Source organism: Acanthopagrus latus, chromosome 18, assembly GCF_904848185.1.
Source record: "Acanthopagrus latus isolate v.2019 chromosome 18, fAcaLat1.1, whole genome shotgun sequence".
Classification (NCBI taxonomy): Eukaryota; Metazoa; Chordata; class Actinopteri; order Spariformes; family Sparidae; genus Acanthopagrus; species Acanthopagrus latus.
Genome location: NC_051056.1, coordinates 13,624,483 through 13,642,661, shown reverse-complemented (window position 1 = coordinate 13,642,661; position 18,179 = coordinate 13,624,483). Strand labels below are relative to the sequence as shown.

The 18,179-nt window shown below is 42.0% G+C and overlaps 1 protein-coding gene across 4 annotated transcripts; it reads left to right on the top strand.

The window, feature by feature from the left end:
• The first annotated feature begins 41 nt into the window (after positions 1-41).
• rps6kal (ribosomal protein S6 kinase a, like) lies at positions 42-17,161 on the top strand. Of its 4 annotated transcripts, none has more exons than XM_037076322.1 (22): positions 42-335; positions 2,900-2,959; positions 3,058-3,174; positions 3,262-3,343; positions 3,468-3,548; positions 4,641-4,720; positions 5,434-5,540; positions 6,437-6,474; positions 6,744-6,886; positions 6,997-7,067; positions 7,173-7,261; positions 7,505-7,569; positions 7,959-8,061; positions 8,246-8,370; positions 9,540-9,662; positions 10,227-10,316; positions 10,406-10,564; positions 10,655-10,816; positions 10,972-11,048; positions 11,683-11,800; positions 12,146-12,286; positions 15,887-17,161. In XM_037076322.1, the coding sequence occupies exons 1-22, from the start codon at positions 309-311 to the stop codon at positions 16,010-16,012; spliced, it is 2,184 nt and encodes a 727-aa protein (XP_036932217.1). In that variant the 5' UTR covers positions 42-308; the 3' UTR covers positions 16,013-17,161. The 4 variants fall into 4 exon arrangements, with proteins under 4 accessions (XP_036932217.1, XP_036932216.1, XP_036932214.1 ...); XM_037076321.1 differs by having other exon boundaries at positions 196-314; XM_037076319.1 differs by lacking the exon at positions 42-335 and adding an exon at positions 445-797.
• The last annotated feature ends 1,018 nt before the right edge of the window (positions 17,162-18,179 follow it).

Genomic DNA, 18,179 nt, shown 5'->3' with positions numbered 1-18,179 from the left:
ATTGCGTCATAAATACGTCAATAAACTCTCATTCACTGACGATCAGGTACCACGATAGCCGCCATATTCGCATCCATGGCAGGGTAGCGGTGCTCTCGGCGAGTGTATGGTCCAGTCATCAACATCAACTATTCCCACCGCACCGACCCGCAGATCCCCGTCCCCGATCGCTGTCTGCAGCCTCGCAGCTTGCATCTGATCGCCAAAGCAGAGCCGCCGGACTTCCACGGAGGGGAAGACATGCAACGTGGAGCGGGGGTCTAGGTAGACTACGATGCCTTAGACTTGGAGAGGAATCCTGGCACAAGATGGAGGTAAACAGCGTTAGTAGTGAGGTGAGTTGATAAACGCGTGCCCGGTGTGTTAATTTGCTTTGGGCTGTTTTCGGTTTGTGCTGTCCCGTTACGTTAGCTTGCCCCGCGAGGCTGGCTACGGCTTAAATTCGCGTCACGACCCGCAGCGCACCGTGATGCATGCTAACACGTTAGCTAATGCTAACAGCTGGTGAGATGTTTATTTTTGTTGCACTGTCCAGGTTTGTTTGTTTGGTCGCCGCACCGCCGGGCTCTCACCGCCGCTCGTTGCTCCGCACCGTGGACGGGCTCTTTACCCCGTGACGCAGGAGCTCCGTTCAGCTTTTTGTTGTTATTTACACTCTCAAGTGGAGTTTGCTTCATAGCTAGCTTAGCCGATGTAGCATTAGCATTCGGTTAGCATGCTAGCTGACAGCTTGCAGGCTTGAAACTTGGGAGACAAGTTTGGACTCAGCCTCTGTGTTCTAGTGAATGGAAGAACAGGTAAAGTGTTTTTATGTCTTTATAGTAGAGCTGAAACAGGTTTCAGCGTCGTCAAATGTATTTAAACTTTAGCGAGAGGTGTTTTTAAATGTGGTCAGAGACGTCTTCACAGCTGAGGGCTGGCTTGTCAGACAGCTCGAGTGAATTAGTGATGCTGTTATTAGCTGTAACTCTCGGTTTGTTAGCAACGTAACAACTCGTAATTTCATTAAAATGTTTATCCAGGCAAATGAGAGTGTGTTAACTGTCAGCAAAGTGAAGTTTTTAACCAAGAACTATCGCTACTTATTGTTTCCTCCAGGGTCAAAACAACAGGGTTGTCTTATAGAATCCAAACGCTTGTATTGATGAGAAAAACAGGGTAACTTATCATCTTCAGACCATTTACTTAAATAAGTGATGTCTTTATAAAGACTTATTGAAATGCTGTGAACTGTGGAAAGGTTCAGTCTTCTTCAGCATGGGGCCCCATGACGAGATATGTTTGCATTTGCAGCTAAGCCAACCTGACATCCTGAACCTCTCCATCTCTGGGATTCTTTGCAGTCTTTCGCACCCACAGTACAAACTGTATGTCTGACTGCCGTGACTGTGTTAAAGCCAGCAGAGAGCTATTGCAACATGCACTTCTGACCCAGTCTGATCCGGAGTCCTCTCTCTTCCTGTGATCACTCCTGGACACAGCACTCTTCATCTTTTTGTGGTTGAAGGATGGCGGTTTATGCAGGTGACATGGAAGTATTGTACAACAAACTGCAACGCTCCGAATGTGAAAAAGTCCTGCTACAGAGGAGCACTTTAATCTGCTGCTCCTTTAAAAGCTGCCAAGATAACAGATGCGCAGACGTAAACATTAAGCTTAGCCACTTAAACTGGCTGAGTGGTGATGCTGCTCGTGTGTTCCACTTTGTACCACTTTTGACTCTAAAGATGATCTTGAATCGAAGTGTTTTACAGCATCGGTTATGATGGCATGATACTATCATGTATGGCCGTTGATATGGCATTCGAATGGCTGGAAAAGGCTCGACCGGCTGTGCAAAGAAGTGTAGGCTGCACTCTGTTACAAGCCTCGATGAGCCACAGCAAAGGTGGGAGTGAAGATGTATGTGTGAATTATAACACAAGCACTGCCCTGGCTTTGGCTAGCCTGGATGTTACACTTGAGAGATGCACCAAGGCTTACATTCTGACATTTATCAGTGTGGTATCTTGCTTTTGAAGTGTATTTCTTCAGTGATCTAAATGCCTGTGTTGTTAATGCTAGCCTTTAGTGCTGAGATATAGGAGAGTGGTTTGCTGGCCTCCGTTCTGAGGATGTACGTGAGTGTATGTTGGTGGCTCCACCCACTGAGTGGGCTTGCGTAGCGCTATGACTCATCCCCCCTCTTCAGAGGCTTGATGGAATTCAACACACAAACACGCTGGTCTGAATACATCATGCAGGCTGAGCTTCAGCGCAGAACTGAAATATGCAGACCTGGTTAATGTCACAAGCAGTCAGTTTATTGTTTGATTTATTAGCTGAGATCTGACATTACTCTGCAGACAATATGACTGTTTAAAGAAACAAAAGAGAGGCATAAAAGAGGCTCCGAAATGTACCTCTGAGTCGAACAAAGCATGTCTTTCTGTGGCGTTTAGAAAAAACAGCATCTTGCCACCACCATCATCCCGAAGCCCTGACCGAGCTGGACCCTAGTTTGTCCTCAAGAGGCCAAATGCCGACTGCAGCCTCAGCGAACATCAGCCTCTCAGAGCCAGTCAGACATGTTGTTTTTGCTCTGGCTGGGGATTAAGCTAGAATGCTAATAATGAGGGGCTTTATAGGGGCAGGATGAGAGCTGGACAGCTGGATAGGCTGAGAGTATGGACTCCATACTGTTTGACAACAAATAGAGTGGCGGTTTTGAAAAGTAAAAGCGCACTGTTATTGCATGTGACTCATTGATTTCATCTGTTGAATCTTCCATCATACACGTGGGCGTGCGGCAGCTGCAGTCATAGTCCTGCTCCTCTGCTAAAAAACAAGGGCGAAAAAGCTCTGTCAAAGTGTTTGCTGTTCCCTACTCCTCTGATGAAACTTGTTGGTTTGGCTGCAGGTCAATGGGCATCAGATCATGGACGAGCCCATGGAGGAGGGAGAGTCTTTCTCGCACTGTGTAAGTAATGATGGGGTTGGAGCATATATGTGTGTGTGTGTGTGTTTGTGCGTGTGGGATGAGATACCTGTTGTCTCATACTGATATTATTTGTGTAGGATGAAGGGACATATAAGGAGATTCCTATCACTCACCATGTGAAAGAGGGCTGCGAGAAAGCTGATCCATCTCAGTTTGAACTACTCAAAGTCCTCGGCCAGGGCTCTTTTGGCAAGGTGAGGAAACAGAGCGGACCAATCGAATGTTTCCATCAGCGCAATCGCTGTGGGCGTTTGTTTCTAAAATTTCTCCTGTTGTCTCAGGTATTTCTTGTCCGAAAGATCCTGGGTCCAGATGCTGGTCAGTTATATGCAATGAAAGTTCTAAAAAAGGCATCTTTGAAAGGTAATGCTGTTTAGATTTTGATTTACATCTACATGAAACACAACACAGTGCAAATAGTCAGTACGTTCTGTCCTTAGCATTGAATTTCTCTCTCTCACCGTCCCTTCCTCTTTTGTCTCTCCAGTCAGGGACAGAGTTCGCACTAAGATGGAAAGAGACATTTTAGTGGAAGTAAATCATCCCTTCATTGTGAAATTGCACTACGGTAAGACAAACATTCTTATTTGCTTAGTATACATGCAATTTATATATAATCTTACAGAATACATCCCATTTCAGGTGGAATTAAGGATAAGCTTCTTATGTGATTGTCCATGTTCATCATAACATTGTAAACATTTGTCAGAATGTCTTGAGTGTTATTACATGGATATTGAATATTAATTAGGCCCAATTGATTGGTTTGTTATTATTAGAGTTATTACAGTTTTTAACACAGAGCAGAATATCAATTGACAGGGGCTAAAACAGAGCGTCTCAGACAGACGGGGAATATGGTGCTGCTATGTGAGATTTTTGAGCAATAAAACACATATACCTGTTCTAGTAGTAACCCAAAATAAAATTATGAAGCTGAAGCTGAACCTGATCGTAATATGTCTCCTTTAAAATCAATGGAACAATCTATTATCTGCTTCAACCTGGATATAAATATCATCATCTTGAATGTTAGCAAGTTGCTATTTTAAGTTTTGGCATGTGACACTTGGAGATGCACTTATTGTGAAATTCTGGGCCAACTGATGTTTAGATATCAATTTGGTGGTTGGCTGTTATTTAGCACTCCTCTTTCTGCCAGGGAAACAAAGTAATTTCCGTTTTTAAAAAAAAAGGAAAAAAAGGACATAGCTGTCCTTCAGCCCTTCATTGCATTCTCTTTGAAAGAAATCAACAATTTCTATATAACCTCCTTTCACATGAAAAAGATTTTTTTTCTGAGTAGTAACTGCTTTTAAGCCTTGTTAGTACGCCTTACAACTACTTACTCAATGTTAAGAATTTTTCTGTGCTTGCATAGCCTTAGAAATCTGATGGCAGGGATTTCACAAGCCAAAAGCTCATGAATGTGCCAGGAAAAAATTGTGGATGCATATCAAATAAACTTCCAGTAATGAATATCGTCTTATTTACTGATAGGCCAGTCAACAAGGCCGATATCAGCAGACACTGATGTTCAGCTGATAAAGTGGTGCATCCCTTGTGTCACCCTGTTACCCTAACAACTGAGTGTTTTTATTAAAATCATTACATATTTAGCTATTTAACTAAGTAACTGACTTGTTTCCTTGTCTTCCAGCCTTTCAGACAGAAGGGAAACTGTATTTAATACTGGACTTTCTCAGGGGAGGGGATGTATTCACTCGCTTATCCAAAGAGGTAAGCTGACATCCTTACATCTCATTATACCTATTTGCACCTGTCCTGTTTTATTTTTTCTGTTGTAAAAAAGGAAAGCACTTCCTTTTCATTCATAAATGTAAAGGGTTTTTTTTTTTTAACCCCTGGTGTTTTAAACATATTTGTAAAAATCTGATCTACATGTGCCACAAGGTTCTCGTAGAAACCCCAAGGATTTTTAAGTTGACAGCTACTAATAGTCATGCAAATTTAGTGTGCAAAAGTATTTAATTTGTTTTATAAGAGCGAAGTGCTGCGAAGTCATTAGTCTCCCCTGTTTTATGTTTTCATTTTATTCAAATAAAGACTTGAATTACGCACGGAAACACAAGCGCTTTTCTCAGAATCTTTATTCCCTTTTAGGTCATCAGTTACTTGTCAGTTAGCGGCTCGAATCAGCCCTTTTCAAATGCTTTCAGAGAACTCCAACAATGTGTGATTGTTCTCAAGACAGACCATGTGTTGAAAGCATGTCTCAGAACCAAAGCGATAGCTGCTGGCACTGTCAAATCAACAGCTTGCTGAATCGTGTAACCTATTCGAAATGTTGATATTGTGACAATAATCATACTCTGTTTTCTCTGTTTGTGGTTGCTGACGCTTGATATTGAAGTTGTGTTTTTTTGTTCTTTGCTGCTGAATTTTCTCTCCTTTTCTGAGTTCAGAGAGTAAATTTGTCCAGTTCTTATCAGGTTATGTTTACAGAGGAAGATGTGAAATTCTACCTTGCAGAGCTGGCCCTGGCCCTCGATCATCTGCACAACCTGGGCATAGTTTACAGAGATCTCAAGCCAGAGAAGTATGAAACATCGACCCCGCCTTCATCTTTGACCCTTTACACTTAAACCATGTACCATCAGACTCGGAATGAATTTGCAGCGCTGTAGTTTGTGTTCAGTTCCTTTTTAAAGATATGTCGTTCAAAACCTCAGGTGACTTTTGACTTGCACCTCTTCACTGTATGGTTGTAAATGTCATCACCTGGCAAATTTTCAAAATGCCTCAGTGCCCCTGTCCGTTCCTAACAACAAGAGGCATTACTTGTTTTTCCAGAAAGTTGACTCTAAATTCAAATTAAACAATCTCTATTGGCATTTTACTATTTGGACCTTGTTTTTAAACTCAAAGTGTCCACCTCCCGTCTGTTTTAATTACTCCTCCTCCATACTGACTGTAATGAAACAATAAATAACTGATATAAGTCCGACTATGCTATGCCTGCCATTCTCAAAGACCTAAAAGAAAAATGATTGTCTCATTTCATTTCAATCATATTACAAGAGAGTTTAATGCTGTGTCCACAAAGCATAGACCTGGAATAAAACATTGAAAGGATTTCATAACAAATGGCTCACAGGATGGGTTCATTTTTCCACTGATCATTTTAATGTTATTCTGTTTAACTTTATTGGGTCAGAAGTCAAAAGTGCAGCATCATGCAGTGTTCTTCAGGATTTATGTGTTGTAGTGTGTAGTCCAGAGCTTTTGTTAGCCTGAATAGTTTTGACTTGTGTCCAAAGTAGCTTTGATTGGTGGACATTAATCTGTTATTTCTCACAATTGGCATTCCATTTGAAACCTTGAAAATGTATGTGCACAGGTTTCCGAAGGCGATTTAAGCAGAAAACAAAGGAATGAGATGACTTACGTGTTGTTGTGGTCGCTAACTTCTGAAAACCTGTTCTTGTCTTTCAGCATCTTACTTGATGAAGCTGGTCACATAAAGTTAACAGGTATGTCTTTGACATTATAAATGTAATTAATAGGAGTAATTATATGGGCTGATCTACTTAATAGCCTGTATTTAATCTGTTTCATATTAAATGAATGTGAACCGAGAATAGATGTGCGACCCCTATTTTGCCCTTAGGCTGACTTTCCTCAGCTGCTATTTTTGTGATTCTTTAATCAGCACCTGAAGAATAAAAGCTCTGCATAGCAAAGATGGGACGATTCTGTCAGCTGTATTTTCACCATTTTGCCTTGTGTTGCTGTTGTGCAGACTTTGGCTTGAGTAAAGAGTCAGTAGATGCTGATAAGAAGGCTTATTCCTTCTGTGGTACGGTGGAGTATATGGCCCCTGAGGTGGTCAACAGGAGAGGACACACACAGAGTGCAGACTGGTGGTCCCTGGGAGTACTTATGGTACATGAGCTCACACACCCCTTCACAAGCTGACTCATCTTTTGTGCTTTGACATTTATATGAACTGATTAGAAAAATAAAATCCTGCTGATTATGTTTCTTTCCTGCAGTTTGAGATGCTAACAGGAACATTACCGTTCCAAGGAAAAGACCGCAATGAGACCATGAACATGATTCTCAAGTGAGTCATTAAGCATGATTAAGACAAAAGTGAGACAATTTTTGTTCTAGTTGATTTTTTTTTTCTTATTCACTTGTGTCTCTCTGATCTTTTCCACCCCTCCAGAGCTAAGTTGGGAATGCCGCAGTTCCTGAGTTTGGAAGCCCAGAGTTTGCTGAGAATGCTGTTTAAACGTAACCCTGCTAACAGACTGGGTATGGTACATTAAAGCTGATTGTGTCTGTGTTTGTGTAACCTGTAGGAATAAAAGAAAATGAGGTGTGTTGATCCTCATATTGCACCACTTGCTTAGCTTGAGCTTGTTAACGTTTTGGCATCCACTTAAATCACATGCTGAAAACCACTGAGAGAGAAATGTGTGAACGTGTTGATCCTGTGAAAACAATAAAAAGCCAACGTGCCAGGTTAACTGAACCCTAGTGATTCTGTGTCTTTAGGGGCCGGGCCCGACGGAGTGGAGGAGATCAAACGCCACGCTTTCTTTTCCACCATCGACTGGAATGTGAGCGCATACAAACACACACACACACACACACACACAACCCTCTCATTTCTCACATACACGCATGTAACTCTCTAGCTTCTGCTGAGGATTCACACCTAACAAACGGTTGGCTTGGTGACTACTGGCCATCAGTCTTGGCCACACTATCCATGCTTGTGTGTGTCTGGGCAGAGGGCCAGTTCTCACTGTGTGTGCACTAATAGCCCTGCGTGAGTGTTTAAGAGCCAGCAGGATCCTATTGGCCGGACCGAGCTGTAGACGGATGGGAAAGGGGGTTAATATGGGAGGGGTCTTGGCTTCACTTTCACATATGTTCACACGCTCCAAAACAGCCCTGCGGTAGGATTCAATTCCTAACGCATATGTGTCTCCTGTTCTTTCTGCAGAAACTGTACAGGAGAGAGCTCCAGCCCCCGTTCAAGCCCGCAGCAGGTAAACCAGATGACACGTTCTGCTTCGACCCAGAGTTCACCGCTAAAACGCCTAAAGGTAAAAATCTACACCTACACACACATGTCCTGTTCACATGCTATTTGAGCTCAAAACTGACAACCCCTCCTGCAGCCATGGAAACTGTAACTGAGCGCTGACTACAAAAAATAACTTCCAAAATTTTTAGTGGGTGTTTGTACGCTCATATGTCTATTTTATTAATTATCTTCTGTATATTTAGACTCCCCAGGTATCCCTCCCAGTGCTAATGCCCACCAGCTCTTCAAAGGCTTCAGTTTTGTTGCACCAGCCCCGATGGATGAGAACAAGAGTTCCCCGCTGCTCAGCATACTCCCTATAGTTCAGGTGAAATACACACCCTCTCTGCTTTGCATAAGTCCTCTGTAACGGTTGACACATGTTAAACATTACCTCATTCACTTCAAAGTACAGATGTATGTTTTGATCTGTAGCTGTGATATGAAGCTCAGTTGGTTTGACAAGATACTGACAAGTGTTTTATCTCTCAGACACTTTGCAAAAAAAGGGTTGTTAACACATTTGTAACTGTAACAGAACTGTTATCACAACATGCAGGTTGACAAAACCCTATGAATAATTTTTAAGTGGTGCTAACAGTCATTCCTTTTTCAACTCTACGAAGTGCCTGTGTTCAGTTTGACACTTTTCACAAATTTGACTGCATAATGAAGTGAAATTAAATAAAACCCAGTTGCTAAACTGCCACAGTTATCCTTTAGTTGTTGTTGTACTCCACTTCAAATTTTCACACCACACATACACTGTCGCCCCTACACTTAGCATGGCTATGTTTAAGCCCATAACTTTAATTTGACAGCATTTTGCACAATTATGTTAAGTGTGAGTAGGGTGCCAATACTACAATGGCTTGTAAATGGTGGTAAATCTGCAATGGCAGTTTGACTGCTGAATATGTAATAACATTATCCACTGAAGTTCCACTCTGGCATATTTGTGAACAGAAGTGTTAAAACTGGAACCCAACTGATACTTGATGCTAATACCAATATTAGGAAGTAAAATATTCTGACATTGATATATTGGCCGATATACACATTTTGTTTGTAGTCATTCCTCAAATATGTTTAATAAACATTTGTGATATGTAACAGAGGCAGGATATTTTGCAGCTTAACAATAAACTTTGTTGTCTCAAATTATACCAGTGCACCAAAAGAGTAAACTTACTGAAAAATTAGTTATTATAAATGATTCTAATCATCTCTTTCTGCAATATGATTTATAATAAAGTACTTTTTTGCATCAGCTCATATTGAACATACAAGCCAGTACCATAATCTTTGAAAGGCTAATATAACTGATTTATATGTTGGGCTCTAGTTGAAATGATCACTGTGGAAAACACACCATCAGAACAGTCATCACAACATACCATGTCTTGGCATGTCATGTGAAGGACATTGGTGCACTTGATTATGTATTCAGTTAACATTAAGATAGTAATACAACAGGTCAAATGTTGCTCTTTCCAGATGCACGGGGGCTCGGCCAAGTTCTCCGATCTGTACGAGCTGCAGGAGGACATAGGGGTCGGCTCCTACTCCATCTGTAAACGCTGTGTACACCGAGTCTCTGCCATGGACTATGCTGTGAAGGTGAACCCGCTTTGCACCAATGCAAAATTTCTGTAGAGCCATGCTCCACAGTCAGATCACAGATTTGCTGGCCACTGAACAGCCCCACATGATAAGTCGAAGGTTACGTTCCTGCCTGAAGGGCATCTCAGCAGTGGCTAATTAAGGCTGGTCATGCACTTTCCATTGATGTGAAGATTTATCATGCTCTCCTAGAATTTAACTGGTGACCTTTCAGTCTGAATCCTGCTTCTCCTACAACATTTTAAAGTGCAAAATGATTATGTGTCATGTTCAGTATCTGTAGTTGCATTGAGGATGTGTGTGAAAGTGCGAGAGTCTTGGTAACTGTGATTCCTGTGCAACTAAATTAGAGGACTGTTGTGTGAATGCATATTTTAATACACTGGTAACTCTAGAATGTGGACTTGTAAAGGTTTCTGAACTAGAGTGAAGGAAATGACTGAAAATTGAACATCCATGTTGAGTGTGTGACGCCAAATGACCAGCAGAGGGCAGCACAACTTCAGCTACTGAAGCCATATTGCAGCAACTTGTTAATGTTTGTGTCTCCATGTTTCTCAGATAATAGACAAAATTAAGAGGGACCCTTCTGAAGAGATCGAAATCCTGATGCGATACGGGCAGCATCCCAATATCATCACTCTCAAAGACGTCAGTAATATTTACTTGAGTGTTATGTGAAGATTTTAGAGTCGTCAGTCACCATACTGACGGGTCGTCTTTCTGTGTTCATGTGTCAGGTGTATGATGAGGGCAGGTATGTATACCTGGTGACGGAGCTGATGAAGGGAGGGGAGCTGCTTGACAAGATCCTTAGGCAGAAGTTTTTCTCTGAGAGAGAGGCCAGTGCTGTGCTCTACACCATCACCAAGACTGTTGACTACCTCCACTGCCAAGGGGTGAGGATATGCTTCTGTACACGTATGAGCACGATTGACAAGTAGACTTCCTCTTCTCTAATGTTTTCACCACCTCCTCCTCCTCCTCAGGTGGTACACCGAGACCTAAAGCCCAGTAACATCCTATATATGGATGACTCGGGAAATCCTGACTCCATCAGGATCTGTGACTTTGGATTCGCAAAGCAGCTTCGGGGAGGCAACGGCTTGCTCCTTACCCCCTGTTATACCGCCAACTTTGTGGCACCAGAGGTGAGGGTGGATGAATGATGGAAGAAAAAGGAAAAAAAGCATGATATTGAGAAAGAGATGTTATGGGAGAGAGGAAATAAAGTGGACAGTCTCACATAAAATTCCCACTGTCATTTTGAGTCCCTAATAGTTTGTTTTTGTTTGTGTGACTCCAGGTACTAATGCGGCAAGGTTATGATGCAGCCTGTGATATATGGAGTCTGGGTGTTCTACTGTATACAATGTTGGCAGGGTAAGACCGCACTCAGCGACAACTGTTGGACAAATGTGGCTTAAATGTGGGTGGATATGATTAATAGTGAAGCATGAAGTGTCCAAATTTCTCCTCCAGTCTAATGGCTTGCAAACACTGAGCTCAAAATAGAGGCCATACATCAACGCTCCTGTCACCTAAGGCCTTTATACAGCGGGGGGCCGTTTGGTTTGTGCGATTAATTTGCGTGTCAGTGTATTTTACCGAACTGCTGTTTTGTGTTGTACTTTCACACTTAACGTGAGTATTACAGGGCAAAAAGCTTCTTTTTTTTTTCATAACAAGGTCGGTTATAATTTACACTGTGAACATATAGTAGAGAGAGTGTAAAGTGGTTTTGTTGCCCAATGTTTTTAAAGACTTAATGCCTACGATGTAATGCATATAAAAGGGAAGACTTTTCATTTTAATAGAGAAGTCAAACAGTCCCACCAACCTCCCAGATAAGTTTTCCAGTCTGCTGTTTTGTCAAAGTCAGGAGGAGGAGAAGATCAACATGACTGGATGATGTTGAATCTGCCCTTGATTTGTGAATCTATTTAGGCTTTTATTGAACATGTGTTGCAACTGTCCTAAATTTGTTTTCCCTAATCTCTGTTTTTACTCCCATCAGGTACACGCCGTTTGCTAATGGGCCAAACGACACACCGGAGGAGATTCTGCTCCGGATAGGATCTGGAAAGTTTTCCTTGACAGGAGGCAACTGGGATACTGTATCAGACACCTCAAAGGTACACACACTTTTTTGCTTCATACTGTTTGGTGTGACTTAAGCACATATTTTCAAAGTCTAACACTAATAATCTTTCAGTTTTTTAGTCTGTAAAGGACTTTGTAAACTTGTTTTTTAAAAGTGCGCCACAAACTGGATGTAGAACAGTTAACTCAACAACAAAGACAACATCTTTTTCTTATGTTTGCTTAAATGGCTGAGACGTGTTGTGAGTTTTATCTAGCAAAGAAAAATCAGCCAGTCCAGTCTGTGGCAAAACACTAAATAAACCTGCCAAGCATTTGAGTTTACAGGAAGGAAACACACATGTAAAATCCCGTTCTTTCCTCACGTTGTGTTCCAGGACCTGCTGTCTCATATGCTCCATGTGGACCCTCACCAGCGATACACAGCAGAGCAGGTTCTAAAGCATTCCTGGATCACCTGTAGAGATACACTACCACACTTCCAGCTCACACGCCATGATGCACCACACCTTGTCAAGGTGAGTGTATTGTCTTTATCCTCCTAATTAACAAGCAGATAAAGTGAACTAAGAAATGTGACTTTGCTAGCAAAAATGGTATCCTGCTGAAATCATTTGCTACCCTGTTGTAGAGGAAGGGCACTTGTTACCTCACAGTTTAAGATGGAATACATGGTGTCACATGCGTTGGGTAACGTTTCTAAACATGGAACCACATCACCTCTCCAAACCAGAAGAGGGTCTGAACTCCTACGTGATGTCATACCCTTGCGGTGCCTGTGCCTCTTGACATTTAAAAGCGAGCGTGATCCTTGATGATTCACACACTTTTCAGCTCATCTATTGCTAATACCAAATTCAACTGAGCAGATGTGTCCACCCCTCTGTCCTCTTGTACCACATACGCAGGTCAGATGCTTCTTTCAAGTGGAAGCCGTCAGGTCATATATTTAGCACTGGAGGTCGAGTACACAGTACGCGTGGTGTTGAAGCAGTTTAAGCCATGAGGGAACTGTTGCTAGGTGACTGACCACAATAAAGGGTGTTTCCTTTTTCAGGTATCAATAATGATCAGTTTTTGTTTTTGCATTCTAAAATCAGGTGAAAATCAGGAGAGATGGGATAAGATAATGGGTGGTAAAACTTGAATCAATCAGACATTTTCCATTTGTAAAGTCACGAGGACCATATCAGGATGTCTCTCCTTGAAGGCACAAAAGGTCACAATAAAAACAACACAACTCAACTAACTTCTCCCATCTTTCTGTGCAGGGCCAGTTTTTCTTAGACCTCCAACAGAGGGAGGTTGCCTGGGCAGCGCCCTTAGTTGACTTCTCTTAATCGCAGGTAGCGGCAGCTAGTCATTAAAGTACTCTTAAATGGCTGAACTCTTCCCCTGGTCATGAAGAGAGAGGCCAGCCACCCTGTGCAGAAGTCAGTGATCTTGTTCTTTCAGATACAGCATAAAGCCTGTGATCATAGGTGAGGGTCTGAACAAAGATCAACATTAAATAGAGAGCTTTACTTTGTGGCTTAGTTCCATCTTCACGACCTCAAAAACACACACCTCTTATTTCTTGGTGCCATCACAGATATTCCCCTGTACGTGTCATCGAAATAGTCCTAGAAATATAGTATTTTATCTGTAATACTTGTCATGCTTGAACTCCTGAAGAGTATGCATGCAGTGAACAACCTGTTTGACCTGATCCCCCGCAGTCCTCTGTTATTTCTGAGCTGTGGTGGCTGTGGAGGCCAGCAGCGTAAACAAGGTCACTGTCATGTCTAGGGGGCAATTTTTAATGCATGCGTAACACTGCTCGTTATCCAAGGATAGTATCACTTTTCAGGGATCCACTTTGTCAGCAACAGTATTCAGTTCTGACAAAACCCCAGACAGTTCAGTTAATTGTCAGAAAAGATGGATGGTCAATATGTTCACTGATGCTTCTGTTAGCATGACTGCGACTGTGTATCATCTTTCCACCCCTGAGTTTGTATGATGTTGGTGCTAACTTGTCATCCTGTTCTTGGTCATGAATCCCACTGCTGTCAGTGGGTCAGTCTATTCTTGTTCTTCTCGTCACTCTCACATGTGACTCATGGTTTGTCAAATGGTTTGTATTGAATTGTTCTGCAATGATGTGTTATTTTTGTACAAGTTAGCCTACACAAGTCCATTCATGTGTTCAGGCTTAGACCGATTACATTTCTTGCCCACCTGTCGTTTTTTTTTTTTTATCAATACTTATCAGACACTGGATGCTACAGTTACAAACTGATGGTGTGTGCTCTGTGCAGCGGCTGCAGAATCACAGCACAGAGCCATGAGAATCATATTTCACATATTATGTGATGAGACTAAAGGCCCTGACACACCAAAGTTACGTCAGAGAACGAGCTGCCATCAAGGCTGACTGTTGCGTCACCCCACGTCTCCTGTGTCTCTGCCAAAAAGCTGCACTTGAACACGCCTTGAAGACTACAGCTGACGGCTCAAACCTTGTACAGTCTGCAAGTGCTTAAACAAATACCTCTGAGAATATACAAACTGCAGCTAAATGCTGCAAACATGGCTGCTTATAATCAAGAATGTCTGGTAAAGAAGCAGAGGAGAAAGAAATGAGGGGAAATGGTTCTAAATGTGCGAAATTGTGGATACTACAGTTACAGGCTCAAGGGGCTTTCACTTCTTTTGTCGTTTCTCTTTTTCCGTCGTCTGCTCACCTGAACAGCCAATCAGAGTGATTTCTCTCACCGACAAGCCACTGCCAATTCTACATGCTCAATCAGCCAAAAAGCCTCCAACAAGGGCCGTCCAGCGCTAACCGCAGGACACAGACAGCCTTGACAATACATCATAATAAAGGTCAAACTGTGTTTCACCAGGTGAAGGCTTTTAGTGCGACGCTGCAGCAGAAGGAAATTTTCAGTTTGCATCAGCAGTTAATTGATTCAGATTCAGATTCAGAATACTTTATTAATCCCCGGGGGGAAATTGTTTTTGTTCCAGATGCTCCATGCAAACTAAAAATAGAAATATAGCACAAATGGAAGCAAGAAATAAAGACAAAGATATAAATAAATAGTAAAGTAGACAATGAAACAAAAAAATAAACAATCTCAAGTGTTCAATGACCACTCCAAGTACTTACAAATATACAGAAGTGCTCAGTGATGCATTTGGGAGCAATTAGTCTCACGTTGAAGGTGCTCCTGTGTTTGACCAGAGCGATGTGGAGAGGGTGAGAGCCATACTGCAATATCGCCTGCAACTTAGACAGCATCCTCCTGTCTGACACCACTGTCAAAGTGTCCAGCTCCACCCCGACAACGTCACTGGCCTTCCTGATCAGCTTGTTGAGTCTGCTGCCCCAGCACACAACAGCAAACGGAATAGCACTGGCGTGTTCTTAGTCCAGTCCAGTTTATTGTCATTGAACATCCCCAGATATTCGTAGTGTTCAACGATGTCCACGTTATGCCCCAGGATCCAAGATCCACATCCAACGAATGTGTATGATATACAGCTGCACAGAGTGTGAGCGTCATTGTAAAAAGCGTGCTGTAATTGAGCTTAATGGTTGGATAGACAATATCATCACCACGGCAACTCCACTTCCTTGAGATTTCATCAATAGGGCACCTTTCTCTGTCAAGGACACATCAGTGTGTCTACGGTGCCTTAAGTATCTTGGATTATTTTTTTCGCCGTGTTTGTCTCAATTCGATAATGACGGGAAACGTTTGGGAGAGAAAGTTGAGAGGGAGGAAGTGGGATAACAGAGGAAGCTGTAATTTCATGAGCATGCATCGTTGTAACAGACTCGCGACCTTGTCGGCCTGCACCTCAGCAATTTGTATTTACTTGTAAATACTTGTACTTTTTAAGATGTATCTGCACCTGTTTAGGTTTTGGTGCTGCTGCCCTTCTGCATATTTTACTACTACTACTACTGTAAGACTTACCGATTGATCTCACATCTCAGAGTGGTGAAACTTGCATGATACTTGTCCAAATCAGCAGAGAAATTGTTGACTGATCTTCTGTGCACAGGAAGAGGAAGAATCCAAACTTCTGTACTGTTAAAGCCATGTGTTTGCTCTGTTGTTTTCCAGGGAGCCATGGCTGCCACCTATTCAGCACTGAGCCAGAAGACAAGTCAGCCTGTGTTGGAGCCTGTGGCAGCTTCTAGTCTAGCCCAGAGACGCAGCATGAAGAAACTCACCTCAACAGACATGTAGACACACACACACACACACACACACACACACACTGCTCCTCCGCCCTCCAGTTTTGACCTCACTCTCAGTCGGACTCTACGCAAAAAGACGCACGCAGACCGAAGTCCCGGCCAGTCAGACCTACTGTCTCCCTTTTTTTAAATCTATTTATTTGACCCGACATATGCACGCATACACACACATGCACACTCACACTGGACGAGGTTGCTCTTGAAGAAGTCAGCTGAAGAGGAAGAGGGGAAACTCACATATCTGTTACTGCTGGGGAGACAGACTTGTATTTATTTCCACAGCTTTCATATGCACTTGCCCTCCTCGCCTTTCATTCTTTCTTCCTCGAGTGGGGAAGAGACGCACCAGCTGATGTTCTCCTTCACTGTGATTGGCTGATTCAAAGCTGCTTCGGTAAACTGTGCCCTCCCCCCTCCCCTATGCTCTTCATCTGCACTCTCGCCATCCTTCTCCTCCTCAGTTCTCTCTCCCTCCCTTGTTTGCTTTCGCTCTCTGAACTTGTTTTCTCCAAAGTGAAGTAAAGGTTTCTGTGCAAGAGTGTCGGCAGGATGATATTGACTGAGGGACAATGTGACTAAGAGTGTTTCCTCTCTTTAAAATAAAAAAGATCTGAGTCTGATTGTGGCAGATTTAAAAAGTAACTCAGGATCAAAATCATCTGCCGACACTTCTGAAAACATAAATGTGTGTGGACAGACCTTGTATTTCTTTTCCCTTACGATTCACACCCTGACTCATGTTACTTTGTGATGCTAACAATGTATCAAAAGAGGTAAAATAAGCTGCAGATGGACAGAAGAAGAGGTGAAACCATGCGATGACGATAGCAGAAATCCTAGTTTGCAAAAAATATATATAAATATATATATATATATAATAAAGATGATGAAGATGAAGAGCATGTGGGGGAGCTGTAGGGATTTCTCTGGGGGGGACGGGACGCACCCCGTCGAACCAGAGAGGCTGAATTAAAATATATTATAAAAAAACAAACAAAAAAACATTTCCATAGATATCTCTTCAAAAAAGACATTGTGGAAATTGTATGATATTGTATTTATTTCATTTGATTTTTAAGATTCTATTTTTCTTTCAAGTTCTGTATATATTGACATTAAAGATCATTATTGACATGCATCCAGTGTGGTCTGAGCTCATTTGTTTATTATTCATGAGGAATTGAAAAGTGTTTGGGCAGCAGTCTAAAAATGATTTAAAACCAGTCATCATTATAACAGCAAGACTGCCTAACCTTGGCTGACCAGCTGCCATTTTGTTCATAAGTTGTGCTTACAAGATGACATATTGAATTTCTTTCCTTCATGGTGAGGTAGAACATGTTTCAATCTTCTACTTTCCGATAAAACCATTAAAAATGTTATCTGCTAAATGTCAAAATATAGCTAGAGTGGTTATATATACAGTAGTAGACAGTGTCATGTTGTCAGCGTACTCGTTTGAGTTTCACGGTGATATCTACGTATGTCAGCCACTACAAACTCCTGTACTGTGAAGTGAGGTGGCAAATTACCAACCTGGTGGTTTGTATGCCTCCTCCAACTGGCAATGTTACAGTTCACCTCCATGTCTGTCCAGACTCACTTTATATATGTAGGCAAGGGGTCGCATGAATTTAACAGATGGTGCTAATTTAAGATTCTTAATGTTGATGCTTCACACACCTTAAAAACAGCAGCATCCAACATTAGTGTCAACAATTGAGTATCCGCTGTTGTTTTTGTTGATGATGCCACAGTGAACTTGACCTTTGACCTTTGGATATAAAACATCGTCACTTCAGCATTTTTACACTGGTAGACATTTTTGACACTATTACTAACAGGCATATGAAGTCCTGGGTTGTCACACACATCCAGCAGAGAAGAAGCTGCATCAGTTGTGTTTCTGTCTAACATTCACTCTTTTTTCAGCATTTTTTTTTCCATCAACCCCTGAGGGAATCTGTCTCTTTAGCTGCTATATGCTCTTTGCTAAAGTTTGTTTGTCATTTGGTGCTGGACAGGTAGCTTACAGTGGCTTTATCAGAGCTGTTTTCACCATAAACAGAGTTAATCGATGCTCAAATGCTTTGTTTGGTGAACTCTCTGTAAGTTTCTTGCTAAGTGTGAGCTCTTTCACATAACGTGGAGTCATT

What these genes read in the sequence shown, in the direction of transcription:
- rps6kal (XM_037076322.1), top strand. Translation starts at nt 309, where the DNA reads ATGGAGGTAAACAGCGTTAGTAGTGAG. An exon ending in GCATACTCCCTATAGTTCAG is followed by an intron (nt 8,371 to 9,539) that starts GTGAAATACACA and finishes TGCTCTTTCCAG; the next exon opens with ATGCACGGGGGCTCGGCCAA. An exon ending in CTGTATCAGACACCTCAAAG is followed by an intron (nt 11,801 to 12,145) that starts GTACACACACTT and finishes GTTGTGTTCCAG; the next exon opens with GACCTGCTGTCTCATATGCT.